The sequence below is a fragment of the Protopterus annectens genome, chromosome 8.part1 (genome assembly GCF_019279795.1).
Source record: "Protopterus annectens isolate FY-2018-M chromosome 8.part1, PAN1.0, whole genome shotgun sequence".
Lineage (NCBI taxonomy): Eukaryota > Metazoa > Chordata > Ceratodontiformes > Protopteridae > Protopterus > Protopterus annectens.
Window position 1 is genome coordinate 443,480,667 of NC_056742.1, and position 20,660 is coordinate 443,501,326.

General features: G+C 44.3%; 1 protein-coding gene across 4 annotated transcripts in view; it reads right to left on the reverse strand.

The window, feature by feature from the left end:
- LOC122810396 (solute carrier family 12 member 4-like) overlaps positions 1 to 20,660 on the reverse strand; it is a 2,349,234-nt gene that overhangs the window by 1,066,879 nt on the left and 1,261,695 nt on the right. For all 4 annotated transcript variants that reach the window (XM_044081998.1, XM_044081999.1, XM_044082001.1 and 1 more), the window contains exon 10: positions 2,963 to 3,061. In XM_044081998.1, the coding sequence (XP_043937933.1) occupies positions 2,963 to 3,061 (99 nt within the window). The remainder of the gene's footprint in view (positions 1 to 2,962; positions 3,062 to 20,660) is intronic.

Consider the following 20,660-nt stretch of genomic DNA (forward strand, 5'->3'; position numbering starts at 1 on the left):
ATATGGAGTGTCAAGGTGGAGATTCTGTCTGGAGGAAGAGAGCTAAACAAGTGGTTTCCAGACCGGCTTTGATGAAATCTATTAGCTGTACTGGTTGATGGTGAGACTTTCTGAAACTGATGGAAATGCCCAAGGTTGAGGCTAGCTGGAAAAGATAGTCTCTGGCTTGTAGAAGTCTATGCCTGTTAGGAGCAGTTAAGAGCCAATCATCGAGAAAGGGACATATGGAATCCTTGCAGTCTCAAGTGAGCTGCCACTACTGCCATGCATTAGGCGAACACCATGGGGGCTGTGATGAGACCAAAAGGAAGTACTCTGACCTAGTAGAAGTACAGGGACCTTCAGTTCATCTTGATGTGACAGTATGTGTCCTAAAGGTCTATAGAGCACATCCAGTCATCCTTCTGCAGGAAGGGCAGAATGGACTGAATCATGACCATTCAGAAATTTAAACTGGCTACAGATTTGCTGAAGGTCGCATGTCCTCTTTATTGTGGTCCAAAATGGGCCTCAGATCCACCACTTGAGGGGGGGGGGGGGGGCACTAAAAAGAAAATGCAGCAAATACCTGATCCAAGTTGATCTAGGGGGACACTTTGGATGATTCTTTGTGAGCAGCTTTGAAATTTAAGGCTGCAACCTCCCTTTGATCGGCTGGAACATTGAGGGGGCTCGTGCTTGGAGAGGGATTTTGGAAAAAGGGTATGGAATAACCTCTAGATACAATTTTTAACGCCCAATGATCATTTGTGATGGCTTCCCAGGCTGTTGGGTATAGACAAATGTCCCCAGGCTGCCTCCAGAGATCAATAGTCAGGCAAGTCGATACCCTTGATTCGTCGGACCCCATCTGCCATGAAAGGTGGCATCTGCCCACTAGTGCCATTATCTCCCTTGCCTCTGGAGAGAAGGTCTCCCTGTGAATTCTCAAAAGGACCTTGACATCTTCGGAACAGCATCTTTTTACTGCCGCACTGGTTCCTGGAAAAGGCCAGTTGTGGGATAACAAAGCGGATTCTGATGGCAGACAAGGTCTTTCCATCTTTTTCACTTTGGGAGAGTGTGTCTTTGACAGCTGGACCAAATATCGTCCATCTGTCGAAAGAGGTGCCAGTGAAAGATGCCATGTAGGGTTTGGAGAAATCACAGAGCTGCATCCAGGCACGGTGTCTTATTGCAATTCTTGACCCAGCTGCCCGTGCGAAACCTTCTGCACCATGACAAATTACTCTCATGGACGTATTTGATATGGACTGTAGGAAGGCCATTCTGGAAGAAAATGTCTACTGTTCCTTGGCAGACATGGACCCTGTGGCAGAACTAGAGTTCTTTGACCAAGTCCCTCTGAAGCTTGGTTACCTTTGCCAAGTAATAAAGCAATCACAATGCGAAGGTCACTGAAGCGTATACCCACTTACCAAACCTATCCACAACCCTAGACTCCCTGTTAGGTGGATGGACAGTGGAGCTCTGTTGGGCCATCTCCTTTTTTGTGGCTGCTGCAACCACCATGGCATCAATGGGAATACCATTAGTCCAGTGGGGTCTATCTGAAGGGGTGCTTAGAATCTTATCTGGAAGACTAAAGAATGGGAGACTTGGGACTTGAAGCAACCGGCTCCAAGGAAAAACTGAGATAAGGGAAAGACTAACAATTGGTGCTGGGTTAGTCAGATCCAAAGTTTTAAATGATTTCTGAGGCAACTCCACAGCTTGGTGGGCTCTATTTGGGGACTGCTTACATTCCTTTTGTATTTTTAGAGGGAGTCTGAGCCCCTGAAGTAGAAGGTTATGCCAAGGAAGAAGCAGTAGAAGGAAGGAGACCTTTTAAAATAAGCGTATTCCTCTTCCTCCGGTCTATTAACACACGCTGGTTGAAGCCAGCACATATGGAGCAGGAGGAGACCAAATGAGAAGGCTGAAGACATACCACACACACACATATATATATATATATATATATATATATATATATATATATATAAAAATCTTTATATAGAAAGAAATAATATATTAAGAAAGTGGACAGCCTCAGAAAAAGTGTACAGGGACGAGAACGGTAGAAAATAAACTTAAATCTGAATTACAAAAATACTTTTTTTTGTCTAGTAAGGTAGACTAAAGAATAATTATATTCAATCACAGAAAGCCCCCAGAAGAGCTCAGAGAATCTCAAACTCGGTGCTAGTAGAAGTGCTGCAAATGAAAACAGAGGGGACAGCAGAGCATTATGGGTAGGGGATGAGCTCAGACTTCGGAACCTAGAGCTTTAGTATATGGCCGAGTTGGATCTGAGCCTCAGATCCGAACCCACAGGTTGAACAACAAATGAAAGGAACAACTTCAGATTTGTTTTTTCTCACCTGAATACAAAGAAGTATAACCAGAAATGGCGCATGCCATTATTTTACTATTGCACACAGGAAACTGGGAGGTGAGAGACAAAGATCAATGGTGGGAATTAAAAAAATTATTTTTTTCTGCACAATAAAACAGCAGCACTTGATGCAGTGCTTAAAAACATCTTTCTGCTTGAAAATATATAGTCAAAGAATGTTCCAGGAATCTTCCAGTGAAGAATGCTTTCTCGTCTAAAGTGCAAAGTTATTTATCCTCAACATATTTTACTGAACACTACTGGATACTGACAGCACAGCAACAGCAAATGCAGGTTTCTGAAATCTGATAGACTTCATTAAGATCTACAATTCACAGGCAAAGTTTACTAAAAAATGTGAACAAATAGAGCACACACTTGTGGATGTGAAGACTGCATTTTAGAAGATAAAAAGGTGAAAGAACACATTCAACTCACTTCAGGTGTTAAACAGTACATGATTTGACATTAGCATGACATTCCTACTTAACACTGCAGAAAATTCTTTGTGAACTCAGTTAAGGGATATCCTCGTACGTTATAATGTGTTGTAGAGAGTATAAGCATTACAAAAGTAAAGGATACATACAAGTGAAGTAGTAACAATAGCAAAAATTGTGCCAACTGGGATAGACTTCTGTGCATCTTTTAGGTCTCCGGATCTGTTGGAGCCAGCCATGATACCTGCAAAATTAAAAGTATACATATATTTAATGAATCACTTTTTTGGGAAGGGGCTAAAAACTTCTATACTACATCCAATCAACAGCAGTCTATGAAATAAAAATAAACCCCTTATTTTCACTACAAACCCTCAAAAAACACTCATGAATGAACATACCAGCATTTTGCTGCGAGATTCTTTGCACAACTATTCCACAAAATGCCTACTTACTCAAAGTTGTCAAAATACAGTCCCAGCACAGATTTTAAGCAGAGGATGAGATGCAACAAGCACAGTTCTCAGATGTGCTCAAAATTACATTTGAGTAGAGCGGATACAACTGGTCCTGCTCACAAAAGGGAAAAAGGAAGAGATGAAAAAATTACAGCAACTGAAATGGACAGGGAACTGCAAAAGGCCAGCAAAAACTGACAAAAAACACTTGTGAGACATTAAGCATAATACTACATGTTGTTCTACATTTTTGTTTCTTCGCTATGTCTGGGTGTGCCTACCCATAGTTTCACTAAGCCCAACAATGAAATGAAAGAAGTAGGCAAATCTTGCACTTTCCAACATCTGTGCAGCATGAAGCTTCATGTACAGACTCTAGGGGTTAGACAGTAACCGAAGCCTGCATGTGTACGCCAAGCTCGGTTACACACAAACACACTTCTGTAACTCTGTACAGAAAAGGGAAATACACTCAGAAATGAAGCTATGATACCATGAATAAATATTGCTACACTGGCTACTAACACAGATAAGCAGACGATGAGTTTGGCCTACTTGGTTCCCATAATTAATATAAAAAGAGGAATCCATTATTCCCAAAAAAATGAGAGGAAAAATCCCAAAATGAAATAAGGGATGAGGAGGTGCTACCCAAGTAGCAGAAAAACTGGCTTTGGCCTGGTCTGCACAGTCAGCCAGTAGTAATACAAAGGATGACAGTCTGGAAGGAAAAACAGATGAGGAGGAAGAAGACGACAACATAGATCTAACGTTATGGCATGTACATAACTTTTGTATCTGATGTTGTCTTTTCCATCAGTCTCAATCTGTGGGATAGAATTCCCAGGCAGTTAAACCAGGGTTGCATCAGGACAGAAAATTACACAAAATTTTGGAGTCAAACATGGACCTGGTTCTGAACTGTATATTTAATCTGCAGTGACCTACAGAGGTAGGAGTGTTAGACCAGGTACCAAATGCATAAACCTTATAAATAAGCTTGAGCAAAGCAGACAGCTGAAATAGCACCAGCTCTTATAGAATGAGCTCCAGGATTGCCCAGTAAAGGGGTTTCTTTTGATGAATACACAAAGGAAATACAATTGGAAAGCCATAGGAATATGGTCACCTTCGATTTACCCAGCCAAGTATTGGAGAAGACAACACAAAGCTGGTTTGGCTTTCTAAATGCTTTAGTTCTGTACTAATAAAACCTAAGTTGACAGTGCACATCCAAACAGTCAAACAAGTATTTCCTTTTGTTACTGAGGCTGGAGAAGAAAACTGGTAAATGAAAAGGCTGATTTAAGTTTGATTCACAGGACAACTTTGGAAGGAGAGAGAGAGACTGGTCACAGAGACACCCTGCCCTTATGAAAAATAAGAGGAGATCTGCAAGATAAAGCTTATAGTTCTGAAACCTTCCTCGAAGAAGTAACTGCTACCACAAATAACGTCTTTCAAGATCGCAGTTTCAAGTCTACAGTAGTGGCAGGTTCAAAAGGAGGTCTACTGAAGGTTTGCAAGAGTAGGGTCAAATTCCAAAAAGGAGCTGGATCCCAAATCAGGGGTCTGAGGAGGAAGGTACTCTACAAAACACCTTTTGATAGGTTCAGTGACACAATAGTGGTGTTATTCGTAACTACGTGAAAATTAGAGAGGAGAGCTAATTGAACCTTGATAGTGAAACAGCAGAGACCAGAATGGAAAAGATCCACAAGGAAATCTAAAAATGCATCCAAAGGAGTGAAGAAAGGATCTAAACTTTGGTTGTGGCCAAAACAGAATATCTTTTCCATTTGCTAGCATAAACCTTCCTAGTTGAAGGCTTCAGAGAAGAAATGACAGATAATTCTCTTAGAAAGCTTGGGATCTCTGACTTGTCACTGGAACTTGTGGAACCAAGTGGTCAATTTGAAGGATTTGAGATTCAGGTGAGGTTTACCGAAGGTGTGAGAAATCATCTCTGCTTTCCTGCACATGTGCCTGAACCACCATAATCTGTTGTCTTCGAGGTTTGCTGGAGCTATTTTGGCTTCAGCTGTTATGTCCTCATTTCTTCATCTATCCCCAGTGTGCATCTTACCACCTATCTCGGGGACTTCATCTCCATCACCAAGTTTACTCAACTGCTCTGTCTTTACTGCCCAGGCTCCTGTACCCTGCAGTAGTACTGATCACACAACTGTTGTACATGTCTTAGTTTTCAGCTTCTTTGGCACTGTTGTACGTCTTAGTTTTCAGCTTTTTTGGCATTCTTCTGTCATGCACTACCCCTGACACTTATACCAGCTGACTGCAGCCCCTCTGATTCTAGCTTTGAGTTCTGTGTTCATACTTCTATTCTCCTCAACCACCCCTCTCAAATACTAGAAGCTGTTAACTTGTTCCACTATTTTACATTCTACCTCAATTTTCAGCTTCTTCTGATTTGCTGTCTTATCTGTACTCTGTTTCATCCCATGTGCCTTCAGTTTTGCATTCCATTCCCCTACCCTTAGCTGAAGTTGTTCCTTAGAGTGTCTGTCTGTAGTGCCACATCATCTGCATACAGCAACTCTTATCTGTCCCCTCCGACATGTTTGTTAATGTTGCCAATCACCAGTACGAATGGCACTGGGCACAGATGAACCCTGACAAAAACTAAAATAGGAAAGGTTCCACTGGGAACCCCTCTTTTAAGACTGAACACTTTGTACTTGAGTCACTGGGTCCTTGTACATAGCTTGAATCTTTCTGGGAATTTGAACCACCACAGGAGTTTTCTTGACTCTCTTGTCATATGCTTTCACCAAGTCTAGGAAAATAACCAGATGGACTTGCTCCTCATTTCTAGCTTCTTTCCAAATATCTGTCTCACTACAAACATCAGGCCGGTTTGCTGCACCTCAGTCTGAACTACTCATTTCCAATCCTACTTTCTACTACTCTGTGTATCTGTTTATCACCCTCTCCAGAACTTTCATGCAGTGCAATATTAGTTTGATGCCTCTATGTTGCCAACAGTTGTGAATTTCTCCTTTGTTCTTGAACACTGGCACTAGCATGCTCATTCTCCACTCATCTGGGATTTGTCTTTCCCTCCAATACTACTATAACTACACTCACAGGTCATTTCTCCCCTATCTCACCCAACATCTTGATCTTCTCTGTTATGACCTCATTTGAGCCTGCTGCTTTCCCTAACTTCATTTTCCTTAGTGCCATTCTTACTTCCTCTAGGGTGGACTTGTCCTATTCTCTGACAGTAGGCTGTGCCTGGGGCAGTACAGCTTCTGTGGGGTTTTCTTCATTCAGAAGCTGCTGGACGTACTCCCTTCATTTGCCTTTGATGTCCTGTGGACTGATGAGCAGGTTATTGCTTTCATCCCTTATGAAGAGTGTCTGACTATCTTATTTTAGTCTTTCAACTTGATAAAGTTTCTTAGTGAAACCCACTCAGTCACTTTACAGAAATTGGGAGAGTGGCTCTGATATATTGTTCTTTGTTATTTAACTATTCTCTTAGCCTCTGTCAGCTAACCAGTATTCCTTCCTAGCCTGATCCGGCTTTTCTATCTTCCACTTTTTCCTGAACTCCTTTCTTTTGATGACTCCCTGGACTTCTGCATTCCACCACAAGCTTTCCTTACGTCCCTCATTTCCATAGCTGGGTCGACCACGTATTTGTCACGTAGTTTTTAGACATTGCCATTCTTCTTCAATTTCACCTATTTCCTCTTTTTCCTTGAGGCGCTAGACCCTTGAGCATTTCCTTGAACTACTGTGCTGTCTTCTCCACTCAGCTTCCAGGTCTTCATCCTGGTATCCATTAACCTTGGAGTCCTCTCTGTCCACTGCTTGCATCTGACTGTGGCAAACAGTGGTTTATGCTGTGGGCCAACTGCTTCACTGGGGATGACTTTGCAATCTGATTCTATCCCAGTGCCCTTTCCCTACTAGGAGACAGAGTACCCGAGGTGCATGTTGGCCATTTTTGTATGCCATTTTGTGATTCTCTTGCTCTCTTTCCTTGCCATATGTTGACTACCATCAAGCCATTTGCTAGAGAGAAGTATAGAATGGCCTCTCATTTATTCCTGTTGCCCCACCCATGTTGTCCCAGGCAGTCATCATATCCTGCTATGGCCGTTCCGATATATGGATTCAGATCACCCATTATCAACACCAATTCCTGTTGTCCTGCTTTATCTAGTAGGTCTTAAAACTGCTGTCTGAATGCACTCTTTCCTTACTATGGCAACCCTGCTGTAAAGCATAGGTTGAAATTATGAATACTGCCCTATCATTACACTCTAGTCTGATTACCACGAGTCTGTCACTAATTCTGATTATATCCCCTCACTATCTTATGAAGCCTCTCTCTCTCAACACAATTCCCACACCTTTTCTAACCTGCCCTCCTCCTTAACAGTAGACCCCGGGATCCCAAGCCAAGTGGCTTTGCTGCACTGCCCTTCCATCTTGTCTACTGGTTACATAAGATGTCCAGCTTCATTACCGTCATGTCATCCACTTCCAAGCCTAGTCCTGTCAGTGATCAACTTGCTTATACTGATGAGTGAAACATCAGAAGGGATCTTTGGTTCTCCTTTGGAGTAACAACCTCTGGAAATGACCCAAAACTCAAGCATCTGAAGTAATGGCCTCCCAAGCTTTGGGGTGGGGAGCCAACTGCTCCTTCCTCCATATTGCCTCCCTACAGTGGCAGTCAGGGAACCCTTTAGGGGACCTGAGAAGGCTTACTGGAGAAGAGACCCCAAAAAGTCCTAGTTTACTACTAACAACCTACTTTCCAGCTCTCAGCATGGTTTCAGACCTAATCATAGTACACATACAGCCCTTCATATCCTTTACACATACCATTTGCCACCTCAAAAATGAAGGATAACTAGTCTCTGCTATTTTTTCTAGACATGTCTAAAGCTTATGACACAGTATCCCATCAGCTACTCCTCAACAAACTTGCCACTTATAATCTCGCTACCTCATCCCTAACATGGTTCCATAGTTATCGCTCCGTCAACAAGCTACTAAATGGGAAAATAACTTCTCCCCATTGGTACCAGTCAGCGCAAGAGTACCCCAAGGCTCCAATACTTGGGCCCCTCCTCTTTGTCATATTTACCAATAACCTTAATATTGCCACAGCTTTTCAGCGCTTCTGTGGATCCCTAGTGATATCTGCATTGCTTACTGTACTATTTCCTTGTTTCACTTGAAAGAAAGTTACTGTTTGTCGTTTTTGCATTTAAGTTACCTGGCACTTGCTCACTAAAGCAATTATATAAGTCAGCACTAAAAAATTAAAAGCACTACACCCTCACAAACTCCACTTGAGTACCTTGTTCCCCATTGGCTCTTTTTTCAATTATAAAGGAATTCCCAATACTATTCTAGCATGACGAAAGGTCAGTTGTCAATCTCCTCTCCGGTCCAGCTGGTGAATCTGGGAATCTTGAGGCAATGTTACAACTGCCTCATGTATAGACAACCCTCTCCTCCTCCCAACAAATTCCAACACATGTGAGAGATGCAACCATATAGCCAAACTGGAGGCTAAGCTCTCTCAACTCAGTACTGGCGTAACCAGTCAGGAGGAGAAGGAAACCACACTCACTACAATTCCAGTCTAACATAGACCTACCACGACAGCAAACCAAACACACAAAAAATTACTCTAAATAAAAATCTGCCTAAGCAGCAGAGACCTCCAAAGCAGACACCCAAGCAACCGCTACCCCATAACAAAATACGTGCAAAATACAGCTCACAAAGCCAGTGTGCCAAACAGTCACAGCCCTTAAGGCTAAACAACACACCTGATACACTTGTAATAGGTGACTATCGTCAGGCACACTGACGTCCCGCTCAGCAGGCTGAACAAGGAGAAGGTCACGGTGAGCTGCCTGTCAGGCGCTAGGATCCACCACATAACACAAGCACTCAGGTCACTCCAAGGCAAGTACAAATATGACTCAGTCATTGTCCATGCTGGTGTGAATGACCTGAGACGTACCTCCCTGGACTACATGAAAAGAGACAGAGGAGCTCTCTGAGCATGTAGCCCAGGCCGGTATGACCCTGACCTTGAGTAGCATCTTACCCTCACCAAGAATGATGCCACAATATGAAGACAAGATGATCAATTTCAACAACTGGCTTAAGTATTGGTGTCATTCAAACTGTCAGCCTGGGATGATATGCTCGACAAGCCACGATGCTTCGCTAGGGACGGCTTGCACCTGTCACCCCTGGGCTTTTGCTACCCCCATAGTGCCTTTTTTAGGCAAGGCTCAAAAGACAAACCCACCTCCATAGGTATCACAAGGGATAAGAAACTAAGAGTAATGCTACTCAACGCCAGAAGTCTAAACCTCAAGATGCACGCACTCAAAACTCTCCTTAGCATGGAGAACATTGATATCTGTGCAGTAACAGAAACCTGGCTCAAGGCTCCCGAGAGCACCCCAGCACTACCAGGTTATACCTCATACCATGCTTTTCAGCCCAAAAACTTGGACTGAACCACAAAAGGAGGGGGAGCATCAATATTCTTCAAAGATACCCACACCTCCAGGTTGGTGGCACAACACGAAGCATCAGAGACTATCCATGTGCAACTAACAGTGGGTAAAACTGCCTTCCAGTTTATAGCCTGCTACAGACCACCCTCCCAAACCCAGGAACCCCACTTGGCCTTCCTGAGAACACTGGAAAATATGAAGGTCTCTCCAAACACCATTATACTGGGCGACTTCAACTACCCAAACATAGACTGGGAGCATTACCCTAGCTCCAACCCCCTAGCACAAAGGTTACTAGAATTTATATACTCAAATGCTATGGAACAACTTGTTACCACTCCCACAAGAGGGGAAAACATACTGGACCTGATCACCACCAACATGGGGACTCTATGCTCCAGACCAAAAGTGTATCCCTCACTGGTAAGATCAGACCATAAACTAATCTCACTGGATATTCACATCCCGACCCCACCCCCTGCCCAGAAAACCACAGTGAAAAACTTCTCTAAAGCAAATTTCACACTCCTCAAAACCGAGGTGGAATCCTACAAAGCCCCCGAGCCTGTGGAAAATACGGCCCAGACCACAGAATCCTTTATAAATGCATTCTATGAACACCTTCAGGAATGCATGCATCATGCAATCCCAAATAAAACCAAGACCCAATCCTCCAAAGGCAGACGTCCTGTCTGGTGGACCCCAGCCATAAACTATACAATAGAAGGAGGAAGCTACTACATGATGGAGCAAAATCCCAAAAAGGGAAGGCATCTCTGATCAATATTAGCAAAAAACTACGGGCACTCATAAAATCGTCTAAGGCAAGCTTCGAGAGAAAAATTGCACAGGTCACTAAGGATAATAGGTTCATAGGTTCATACTAGGCTATCTGCCAGAGGGCATTTACAAGCCTAGCCCATAGTTTTGTGGCTTACACCACCCCTTTAGTATGGGGACCTATACCCATTATTTTGCTGTGCCTCTGTCGAGCAGTGACACTGAGGTAATCCCTGGGGTATATCTGCGATCTCCCATCCATTGGTCAAGATTTCTCTTGAACAAGGCCAGCGAGGTGCTCTGCCTCACATATACCGGGATTTTATTCCACAGCATAGGGAGTCTTTGGGTGATGAATCTATCCCTCCAGCACGTCCTATTAATAGCCGTGTCGAGGTTTAAGTCTCCCGCCCTTGTGGCTCTGGCGGATCTAGATTTTTGAGGTGAAGCATATTCATCAAATCTGGGTTTGACATGGCCTTGTATGTTAGGCAAAGGTCACCTCTGAGCAAGCGGTGGCGACTAAATAGAGCTGGAGTTCTTTCAGTCGGGCAGCCTAGGACAGATGTTTGAGACCCTTTATCCTTTTGGTGAGGAACTTTTGTGGCCTCTCCAGCTGCTGCAAGTGTCGGGTCAGATACATTCCGAATGGGGCATTGTACTCAATCATTGGTCTGATGAGTGATGAGTATAGGGAGACTATGACCTCCCTTGATCTAGATGAGAATCCCTTCATGATAAGGTGGGCAATGTAGAAGGTCTTCCTAACTACTTTAGCTACATGGGTGTCGAATGACAGACTACTATCAACCTGGGTCCCCAGGTCCCTGATAACTTCTTCTGTGCTCAGTGGATTGCCACCTATTTGGTAGCTAGGGGTAACCTTGTTTTTCCCGAAGGGTATGACTATGCATTTTTGGCATTTAACTTTAGGCCATGGCTCTGGCACCAGTTATCCGTTTCTGTGAGACCCTTCTGAAGGATATCTGTGTCAGATGTGTTTTCTACTATGGCCCAGTTTGCAGTCATCTGCAAACTTTGTCAGCCATAACCCTCCTGTGTTTGCTTGTACTTGGAAAAGTAGATGCCAAACAAGAGTGGGCCCAGGACTGAGCCCTGTGGTACACCACTTGTGACAGGCTTTGAGTCTGACATGGCGCCAGCAACTCTGACCCTGTGGGTTCTGTCACTCAGCCAGTTTGCAACCTATCTTGTGATGTATGGGTTAACATTTAAGCTGATGAGTTTCTCAATGATACCAGTGGGGTATTGTATCGAAGGCCTTCGCCAGATCGAGGTAGGCTGTATGGACTGCCTTTCCCTCATCAATGGCTTTGGTGACTGTTTCGAAAAAGTCAACCAAGTTTAGAAGGCATGATCTGCCTTTGACAAAGCCAAACTGGGATGGATCCAAAGTCTGCAAATTCCCTATGTCTTTATTTATGAGGTCCATTATGATCCTCTCCATGGCTTTGCAGATAAGGCTTGTCAAGCTAATGGGCGGTAATTTCCAGGGTCGGTGGAGGCACCGCCTTTGTGAAGTGGGACCACAGTTGCAGTGCGCCACTCCTGGAGTGCGTATCCAGAGGTAAGACTATGATTAAACAGCTGTCCTAGCTGTGGGTTTAATTCCTCGTTGAGTTCGTGGAGCACACAGCCGGGGACACCATCAGGTCCCATGGATGCTGTGTTATTTGCTTTGGAGAGAGCAGTTCTCACTTGGGCGTTGGAGATGTTTGGGGAGCTGCAATCGCTTGGTACAGATATCTCTCCTTTTGGGGGGGAGAAGTTTGCACTGAACCTGTCAGCCAGTATGTTGGCAATGTCTGTAGGATCAGTAATCTTCACATCATTTTGAACTAGTTCTGAGCATATCTGGGAGTTTCCTCCCAGGTTTCTAACATAGCTAAAGAAGGCCTTAGGATTGTCTTTTGAGTCTTTAGCTATTTTTCTCTCAAAATTTGCTTTGGATGATTTTATGAGAGCTCTTAGTTTTTTTACTTATAGTGATCAAGGGTGTCTTACCTTTTAAGGATTTTGCTCTATCTTGTAGTAGCTTCCTCCTTTTGTTGTAGAGTTTGTTTATGGCTGGGGTCCACCAGACTGGACGCTTGCCTTTGGTACAAAGAGTCTTTGTTTTGCTTGGGATTGCCTTATCCATGCAGTCCTGCAGGTGCTGGTAGAAGGCATTTGTAAGTGATTCAGCGGCTTGAGTACTGTTTTCCTGGCTCGGGGCCTTAAAGGGGACCACACTAGTCTTTAGAAGTGTGAAGTCGGCTCTCGAGAAGTTCTTTACTGTGGTGTTTTTTATTTCACGTCGGGGTGGGATGAGGACCTCCAGCGAGATTAGTTGTGATCTGATCTCACCAGTGAGGGGTATACTTCCGGTGTTGAACATTGTGCTCCCATGTTCGTGATGATGAGATCAAGTATGTTTTCTCCTCTTGTGGGGATGGTGACTAGTTGTTCCATGGCATTTGAGTTTAAGAATTCCAGGAACTTTTGGGCTAGGGTGTTTGGGCTTGAGTAGTGTTCCCAGTCTATATTAGGGTAATTGAAGTCACCTAGTATGATGGTGTTTGGTGATACATTTATCCCCTCTAGTGTTTTCAGGAAGGCCATGTGAGGTTCCTGAGTTTGTGAGGGTGGCCTGTAACATGCTACAATTTGCAGAGCAGTCTTGCCTATGGTTAATTGCACCTGGATGGTCTCCAATGCATCGTGCGTTGCCACCAGTCTTGAGGTGTGGGTGTCCTTGATGAATATGGATACCCCCCCTCCTTTCTTGGTATTGTCCGGATTTTGGGGCATGATAAGAGGTAAAACCTGATAGTGTTGGGGTGCTCTCAGGAGCCTTGAACCAGGTTTCTGTCACTACACAGACATCGATGTTCTCCATACTGAGAAGGGCCTCGAGTGCGTGCATTTTGAGATTTAGACTTCTGGCATTGAGCAGCATTACCCTTAGTTTTTTCCTTTTTGTGTTCTAGGGTGGTAGGTTTAGAATTTGAGCCTTGCCTAAAAAGGCACTATGGGGTGGCAAGAGCCTTTGCCAATATCCGGAATCCCAGGGGTGACAGGTGCAAGCCGTCCCTTGCGAAACAGCGTGGCTTGTCCAGCATGTCATCCCAGGCAGACAGACATTGGATCCCCTTTGAATGACACCAGAGTTTAAGCCAATTGTTAAAGCTGATCATCTTATCTCTGTATTGTGGCATCATTCTTGGTGAAGGTAGGATACTGCTCAAGGTCAGGGTCATACCTGCCTGGGCTACATAATCAGAGAGCTCCTCAATGTCTCTTTTCATGTAGTCCAAGGAGGTACGTCTCAGGTCGTTTACACCAGCGTGGACAATGACTGAGTCGTATTTGTACCTGCTGTTGAGAGACCTGAGTGCTTGCGTTATGTGGCGGATTCTAGCGCCCGACAGGCAGCTTACTGTGACCTTCTCCTTACTCAGTCTGGTGAGCGGGGCGTCAGTGTGTCTGACTATGGAGTCACCATTGACTAGTGTGTCTGGCATTGTGTTTGGCCTTAAGGGCTGTGACTGTTTGACACTCTGACTGTGAGGTCTATGTGTTGCAGGTGTTGTGTTCTGAGGTGGTGGTTGTTTGGGTGTCTGCTTTGGTGGCCTCTGCTGTTTTGGTAGATTTTTGATCAGAGCCGAGTATGTCTTTGTGTGTTTATGTGTATGATTTGAGGTTGTGATGGTACTATGTGAGACTGGGTCTATAGTGTGTGTGGTAACCTTCTCCTCCTGACTGGTCTTGCCAGTCCTATGTTGAGAGAGCTCAGCCTCCAGTTTGGCCGTATAGTTGCATCTCTCGCATGTATTTGTGTTTTGTGGGAGGAGGAGAGGGTTGTCTGTGTACATGAGGCAATTGTAACATTGCCTCAATATTCCCAGGTTCACCAGCTGAGCAGGAGAGGACACTAGCAACTGATCCTCGACATGCTAGAAGGACTAGACAAAAACTTTAAAAGAGATTCCGGGGACGTGGGTGACCGAGAAATGGGGTTTGCCTTTTGGGGTGCTATCTATAAGAGTGCCGTATCAAGGTAATAAGTACTGTAGGAGCAAGTGCTAGGTTTAACAGATAGAGAAAAGTCTACTTGGAGTCAAGTAGAGATGATCTTTTAGGTATTAGAGAAAGTGCTAGTAACAGGGATGCTTAAAGGTAAGATTGAAAAGAATGCACTCTGCAGTGTGCACTAGAGAAGTTAGATATGAAAGTAGGTAACTTGAGTTTTACCTGTTTAAAAAGTTAAGGTTTAGTGGAGAGTTACTATTTTTAAAACAGCAAGATGGACTGAACGGGTGGTTACTTTTGTATTTTGGTACTATGAAATACTGTAGGATGGCCAATAAATTTAAATAATTGAAGGGTGGGATTTCAAAAGTGATGGTTTTGTGATTACTCACATAAGCCAGTGAAAGTAGAGAGAAATGAGATATATGGTCAGATTAACATAAGAGGCGGGCAACTAGAAAGACAGTGGTATTTAACAAGACAACTTAAATGGGTGGGAGGGCGGAAAAAATTCTGCCTGACTCAGAAGAGAGAGAGCTGTGGTCTCTTTTGAAGTTTTAATATGCTGTTAAAACAGAATGCAAGCAAAACACAAGGTAAAGAAAACAAACTACAGTATTCAAAATATAGAAAGGCAATACAGAAATACAAAAAAATAACGGCAAACTAACCTTTCCTTCACAGCAAAGTGTAGCAGAGTCTGGATGAGCCTTTCTGGTAAATCACAAGGCTTTCTTTAGTTATGTTAGGAACCTGGGTGGGAATTCCCAGATATGTTCAGAATTAGTCCAAAATGACAAAAATACACGAACCCACAGACATTGCCAACATCCTAGCTGACAGGTTCAGCAAACTCCCCACCCTCCCCACCAAAAGGGCAAATATCTATCGCAGCAGAGTGCTGCCCCCCTGACATCTCAGATGCTCAGGTAAGAGCCGCCCTCTCCACAGCAAAAAACACAGCATCAATGGGACCAGACGGTGTCCCGGGCTGCGTCCTACATGAACTCCAAGAAGAGCTAAACCCAAACATAAAACTACTGTTCTATCTCAGCCTTACTACAGGATATGTACCCAAAGAGTGGCGTACAGCAACAGTGGTCCCTCTCCACAAAGGTGGTGCCTCAAAGGATCATGGAAACTATCGCCCCATAAGCCTGACTAGCTTGGTCTTCAAAGCTATGGAAAGGATAATCATGGACCTCATAAATAAAGATACTGGAGACCTACAGACACTGGATCCTACCCAGTTCGGCTTTAAGGGCAGATCCTGCCTCTTAAACCTGGTCGATTTCTTTGAAACAGTCACCAAGGCCACTGACGAGGGGAAGGTGGTCCACACAGCCTACCTGGAACTCGCAAAAGCCTTCAGTACAATACCCCACTCGGGCATTATAGATAAGCTCACCAGCTTAAATATAAACCCCTATGTCACTAGATGGGTTGCAAACTGGCTCAAAGACAGAACCCACATGGTTAGAATTGCTGGAGCCATGTCAGACTACAAACCAGTTACAAGTGGCATCCCACAAGGCTCAGTCCTGGGACCTCTCTTGTTCGGTATATATTTCTCGGAGGTACAGGCCAACACGGAAGGACTGTGGCTGACCAAGTTCACAGATGACTGCAAACTTGGCGCCATAATCAACTCTCCAGCCGACACAAGCATCCTCCAAAAGGGCCTCATAGAAACAGACAACTGGTGCCAGAGCCATGGCCTCAAGCTAAATGCCAAAAAGTGTATAGTCATCCCCTTTGGCAAAAACAAAGTGCCCACAAATTACCACATAGGTGGTAATCCATTAAGTACAGAAGTAATTAGGGACCTGGGGACCCAAGTTGATAGCAATCTCTCATTTGACAACCACGTGGCCAAAGTGGTTAGAAAAACATTTTATAGCCCACCTAATCATGAAGGAATTCAGATCAGGGGAGGTCATCGTGCCTCTTTACTCATCCCTCATCAGGCCTGTAATTGAGTACAATGCCCTTTTTAGGATGTACCTTACCAGACACCTGCAGCAACTGGAAAGACCCCAAAAATACCTCACCAAGAGGATCAAAGGGCTCAAACAGATGCCATATGCTGCCTGGTTAAAGAAACTCCAGCTCTACTCAGTGGCATACCGCCTGCTTAGAGGCGATCTGTGCCTGACGTATAAAGCCATGTGCAACCCGGAATTAATGGACATGCTGCACCTCAGAAAATCAAAATCCCATCGAGCTACGCACTCGAGAGACTTGAACCTCAGCACTGAAATAAATAGGACATGCCGGAGGGACAGATTCATAACCCAGAGGCTCCCTTCACTCTGGAATAAAATCCCAGTCCAGGTTAGGCAGAGTCCCTCATTGACTCTCTTCAAGAGGAATCTTGATGAGTGGATGGGAGATCGTAGGTTTACCCCAGGTATCACTTCTGTGTCACTGTTAGACAGAGGCACAGTATACTAACCTCGAAAAAGGGCATAGCAAAATTAATTTAAAATGGGTGTCGAAAGCCAAGCACACTCTGGCTAGGCTTATAAATGCCCTAGGGCAGATAGCCTAGTATGAACCTATGAACACACCACCATCATCCAATATGCTGATTCCTCTCATCTGCTCAGCCCACTCCTCTCAACAACTTCAACAAAATATGCAAACATCTTTCCAGGATATTGAATGTTACCTTAAATAGCCATCAACTCATCCTCAACCCAAACAAGACCAAACTCATTATCTTCTCTAACAAACCTTCCAGGGTCAGCACTGCACCCCACTCCATTCACTCTTCCAATGGTACAATTAACAAACCTTCCAGGCTCAGCACTGCACCCCTCTCCATTCACTCTTCCAATGGTACAATTAACAAACCTTCCAGGCTCAGCACTGCACCGCTCTCCATTCACTCTTCCAATGGTACAATTAACAAACCTTCCAGGCTCAGCACTGCACCCCTCTCCATTCACTCCTCCAATGGTACAATTAACAAACCTTCCAGGGTCAGCACTGCACCGTTCTCCATTCACTCCTCCAATGGTACAATTAACAAACCTTCCAGGCTCAGCACTGCACCCCTCTCCATTCACTCTTCCAATGGTACAATTAACAAACCTTCCAGGCTCAGCACTGCACCCCTCTCCATTCACTCTTCCATTGGTACAATTAACAAACCTTCCAGGCTCAGCACTGCACCCCTCTCCATTCACTCCTCCAATGGTACAATTAACAAACCTTCCAGGCTCAGCACTGCACCGCTCTCCATTCACTCTTCCAATGGTACAATTAACAAACCTTCCAGGCTCAGCACTGCACCCCTCTCCATTCACTCTACCAATGATACAATTAACAAACCTTCCGGGGTCAGCACTGCACCCCTCTCCATTCACTCTTCCAATGATACAATTAACAAACCTTCCAGGCTCAGCACTGCACCGCTCTCCATTCACTCTTCCAATGATAAAATTAACAAACCTTCCAGGCTCAGCACTGCACCCCTCTCCATTCACTCTTCCAATGGTACAATTAACAAACCTTCCAGGCTCAGCACTGCACCCCTCTCCATTCACTCCTCCAATGGTACAATTAACAAACCTTCCAGGCTCAGCACTGCACCGCTCTCCATTCACTCCTCCAATGGTACAATTAACAAACCTTCCAGGCTCAGCACTGCACCACTCTCCATTCACTCCTCCAATGGTACAATTAACAAACCTTCCAGGGTCAGCACTGCACCCCTCTCCATTCACTCTACCAATGGTACAATTAACAAACCTTCCAGGCTCAGCACTGCACCACTCTCCATTCACTCTTCCAATGGTACAATTAACAAACCTTCCGGGGTCAGCACTGCACCCCTCTCCATTCACTCCTCCAATGGTACAATTAACAAACCTTCCAGGCTCAGCACTGCACCCCTCTCCATTCACTCTTCCAATGGTACAATTAACAAACCTTCCAGGCTCAGCACTGCACCCCTCTCCATTCACTCCTCCAATGGTACAATTAACAAACCTTCCAGGGTCAGCACTGCACCGCTCTCCATTCACTCTTCCATTGGTACAATTAACAAACCTTCCAGGCTCAGCACTGCACCGCTCTCCATTCACTCTTCCAATGGTACAATTAACAAACCTTCCAGGCTCAGCACTGCACCCCTCTCCATTCACTCCTCCAATGGTACAATTAACAAACCTTCCAGGCTCAGCACTGCACCCCTCTCCATTCACTCCTCCAATGGTACAATTAACAAACCTTCCGGGGTCAGCACTGCACCGCTCTCCATTCACTCTTCCATTGGTACAATTAACAAACCTTCCAGGCTCAGCACTGCACCGCTCTCCATTCACTCTTCCAATGGTACAATTAACAAACCTTCCAGGCTCAGCACTGCACCCCTCTCCATTCACTCCTCCAATGGTACAATTAACAAACCTTCCGGGGTCAGCACTGCACCGCTCTCCATTCACTCTTCCATTGGTACAATTAACAAACCTTCCAGGCTCAGCACTGCACCCCTCTCCATTCACTCTTCCAATGGTACAATTAACAAACCTTCCAGGCTCAGCACTGCACCGCTCTCCATTCACTCTTCCAATGGTACAATTAACAAACCTTCCAGGCTCAGCACTGCACCCCTCTCCATTCACTCCTCCAATGGTACAATTAACAAACCTTCCAGGGTCAGCACTGCACCGCTCTCCATTCACTCTTCCATTGGTACAATTAACAAACCTTCCAGGCTCAGCACTGCACCCCTCTCCATTCACTCCTCCAATGGTACAATTAACAAACCTTCCAGGCTCAGCACTGCACCGCTCTCCATTCACTCCTCCAATGGTACAATTAACAAATCTTCCAGGCTCAGCAGTCCACCCCTCTCCATTCACTCTTCCAATGGTACAATTATGAACTCACCAATCAGACCAAGCTCCTAGGTTATTAGAGGTGAGACACTAAAATTTGATAAACATATCTGTCTTACAATTAAAAAGTCCACTCCAAGCTTGGAGCTCTCTACAGGGTTAAACCTTAACTTTACTCAGAAAACTAGACTTGCCACTGCACGATATCACTTGCTATCCACCCTCCTCTACTGCTCTCAGATCTTTACCAACCTATCCAAAACTGACCTTAATAAACTACAGTCCTGCTGTAACAAAACAGCTAAGTTTGCCACCAATCAACCTAAAAAAAAAAGACACCACTGTACAGCTCTTTAGCAACTCAGCTGGCTAGAACTTCCCAATCTGTCAGCACTAAAGCAATTTTCTTTTGTTCATAAAATCATATACAACCCTACAGACTGCACTGCTCTTTCAAATCTAGTCCAACCAAATTAACTGTAGGCTCCTTAGGTCATCCAACAAACTAATGTTAAAAGTGACCCAGTCTCACAACTATCATGTCAACTCCCTCTATTCCTATAAAATAGCCAAGGACTTGAACAATCTACCTCAGCACATCCAAAAAATCCCAACCTGTCCACATTTAAAACTACCCTGATAGATTATTTAAAGACTAACTGGTTTTGCCCTTGTATTTCTCCTGGCTAGTCTTTTCCTATTACTGCTCATCTCTGGCATGCGATTTCTATTACTGTTCATCTACTGCGGGACTTGCATACTATCTCTCTGTAATTTTTATTGTGAACATTGCATATTTTTGCATAACTTCTAAATTTCTGATTTGTCTTGGGATACTGTATACATTACATAACTTCATTTTTACCTCACTTATTATCTTTCTGTGTAAAAGCTTTGCTATGGCCTGTATTCCTTGCATTAAACTTGTAACATTTTTGCTTTATTTTTTTCTTAAATAATTGTACTTTAATTTGTACTGTAGTGGAGCTTTTCTCCCCGGGTCTCCACTGAAAATGGGTTTCTTCAACCCAGTCGGACACTACCCGGTTAACAAATGTAAATAAATAAAATAGTTCTGAGGACTGCCCTTTTCTTGGGGTGACACCCACTAAAGTTGCTCCTTCTGCTGCAGAGGGCATCTTTACCAGCAGCATCCGGGAAAATGTGCTACAACTAGTGAGAGAGTAATCCAGCCTCCC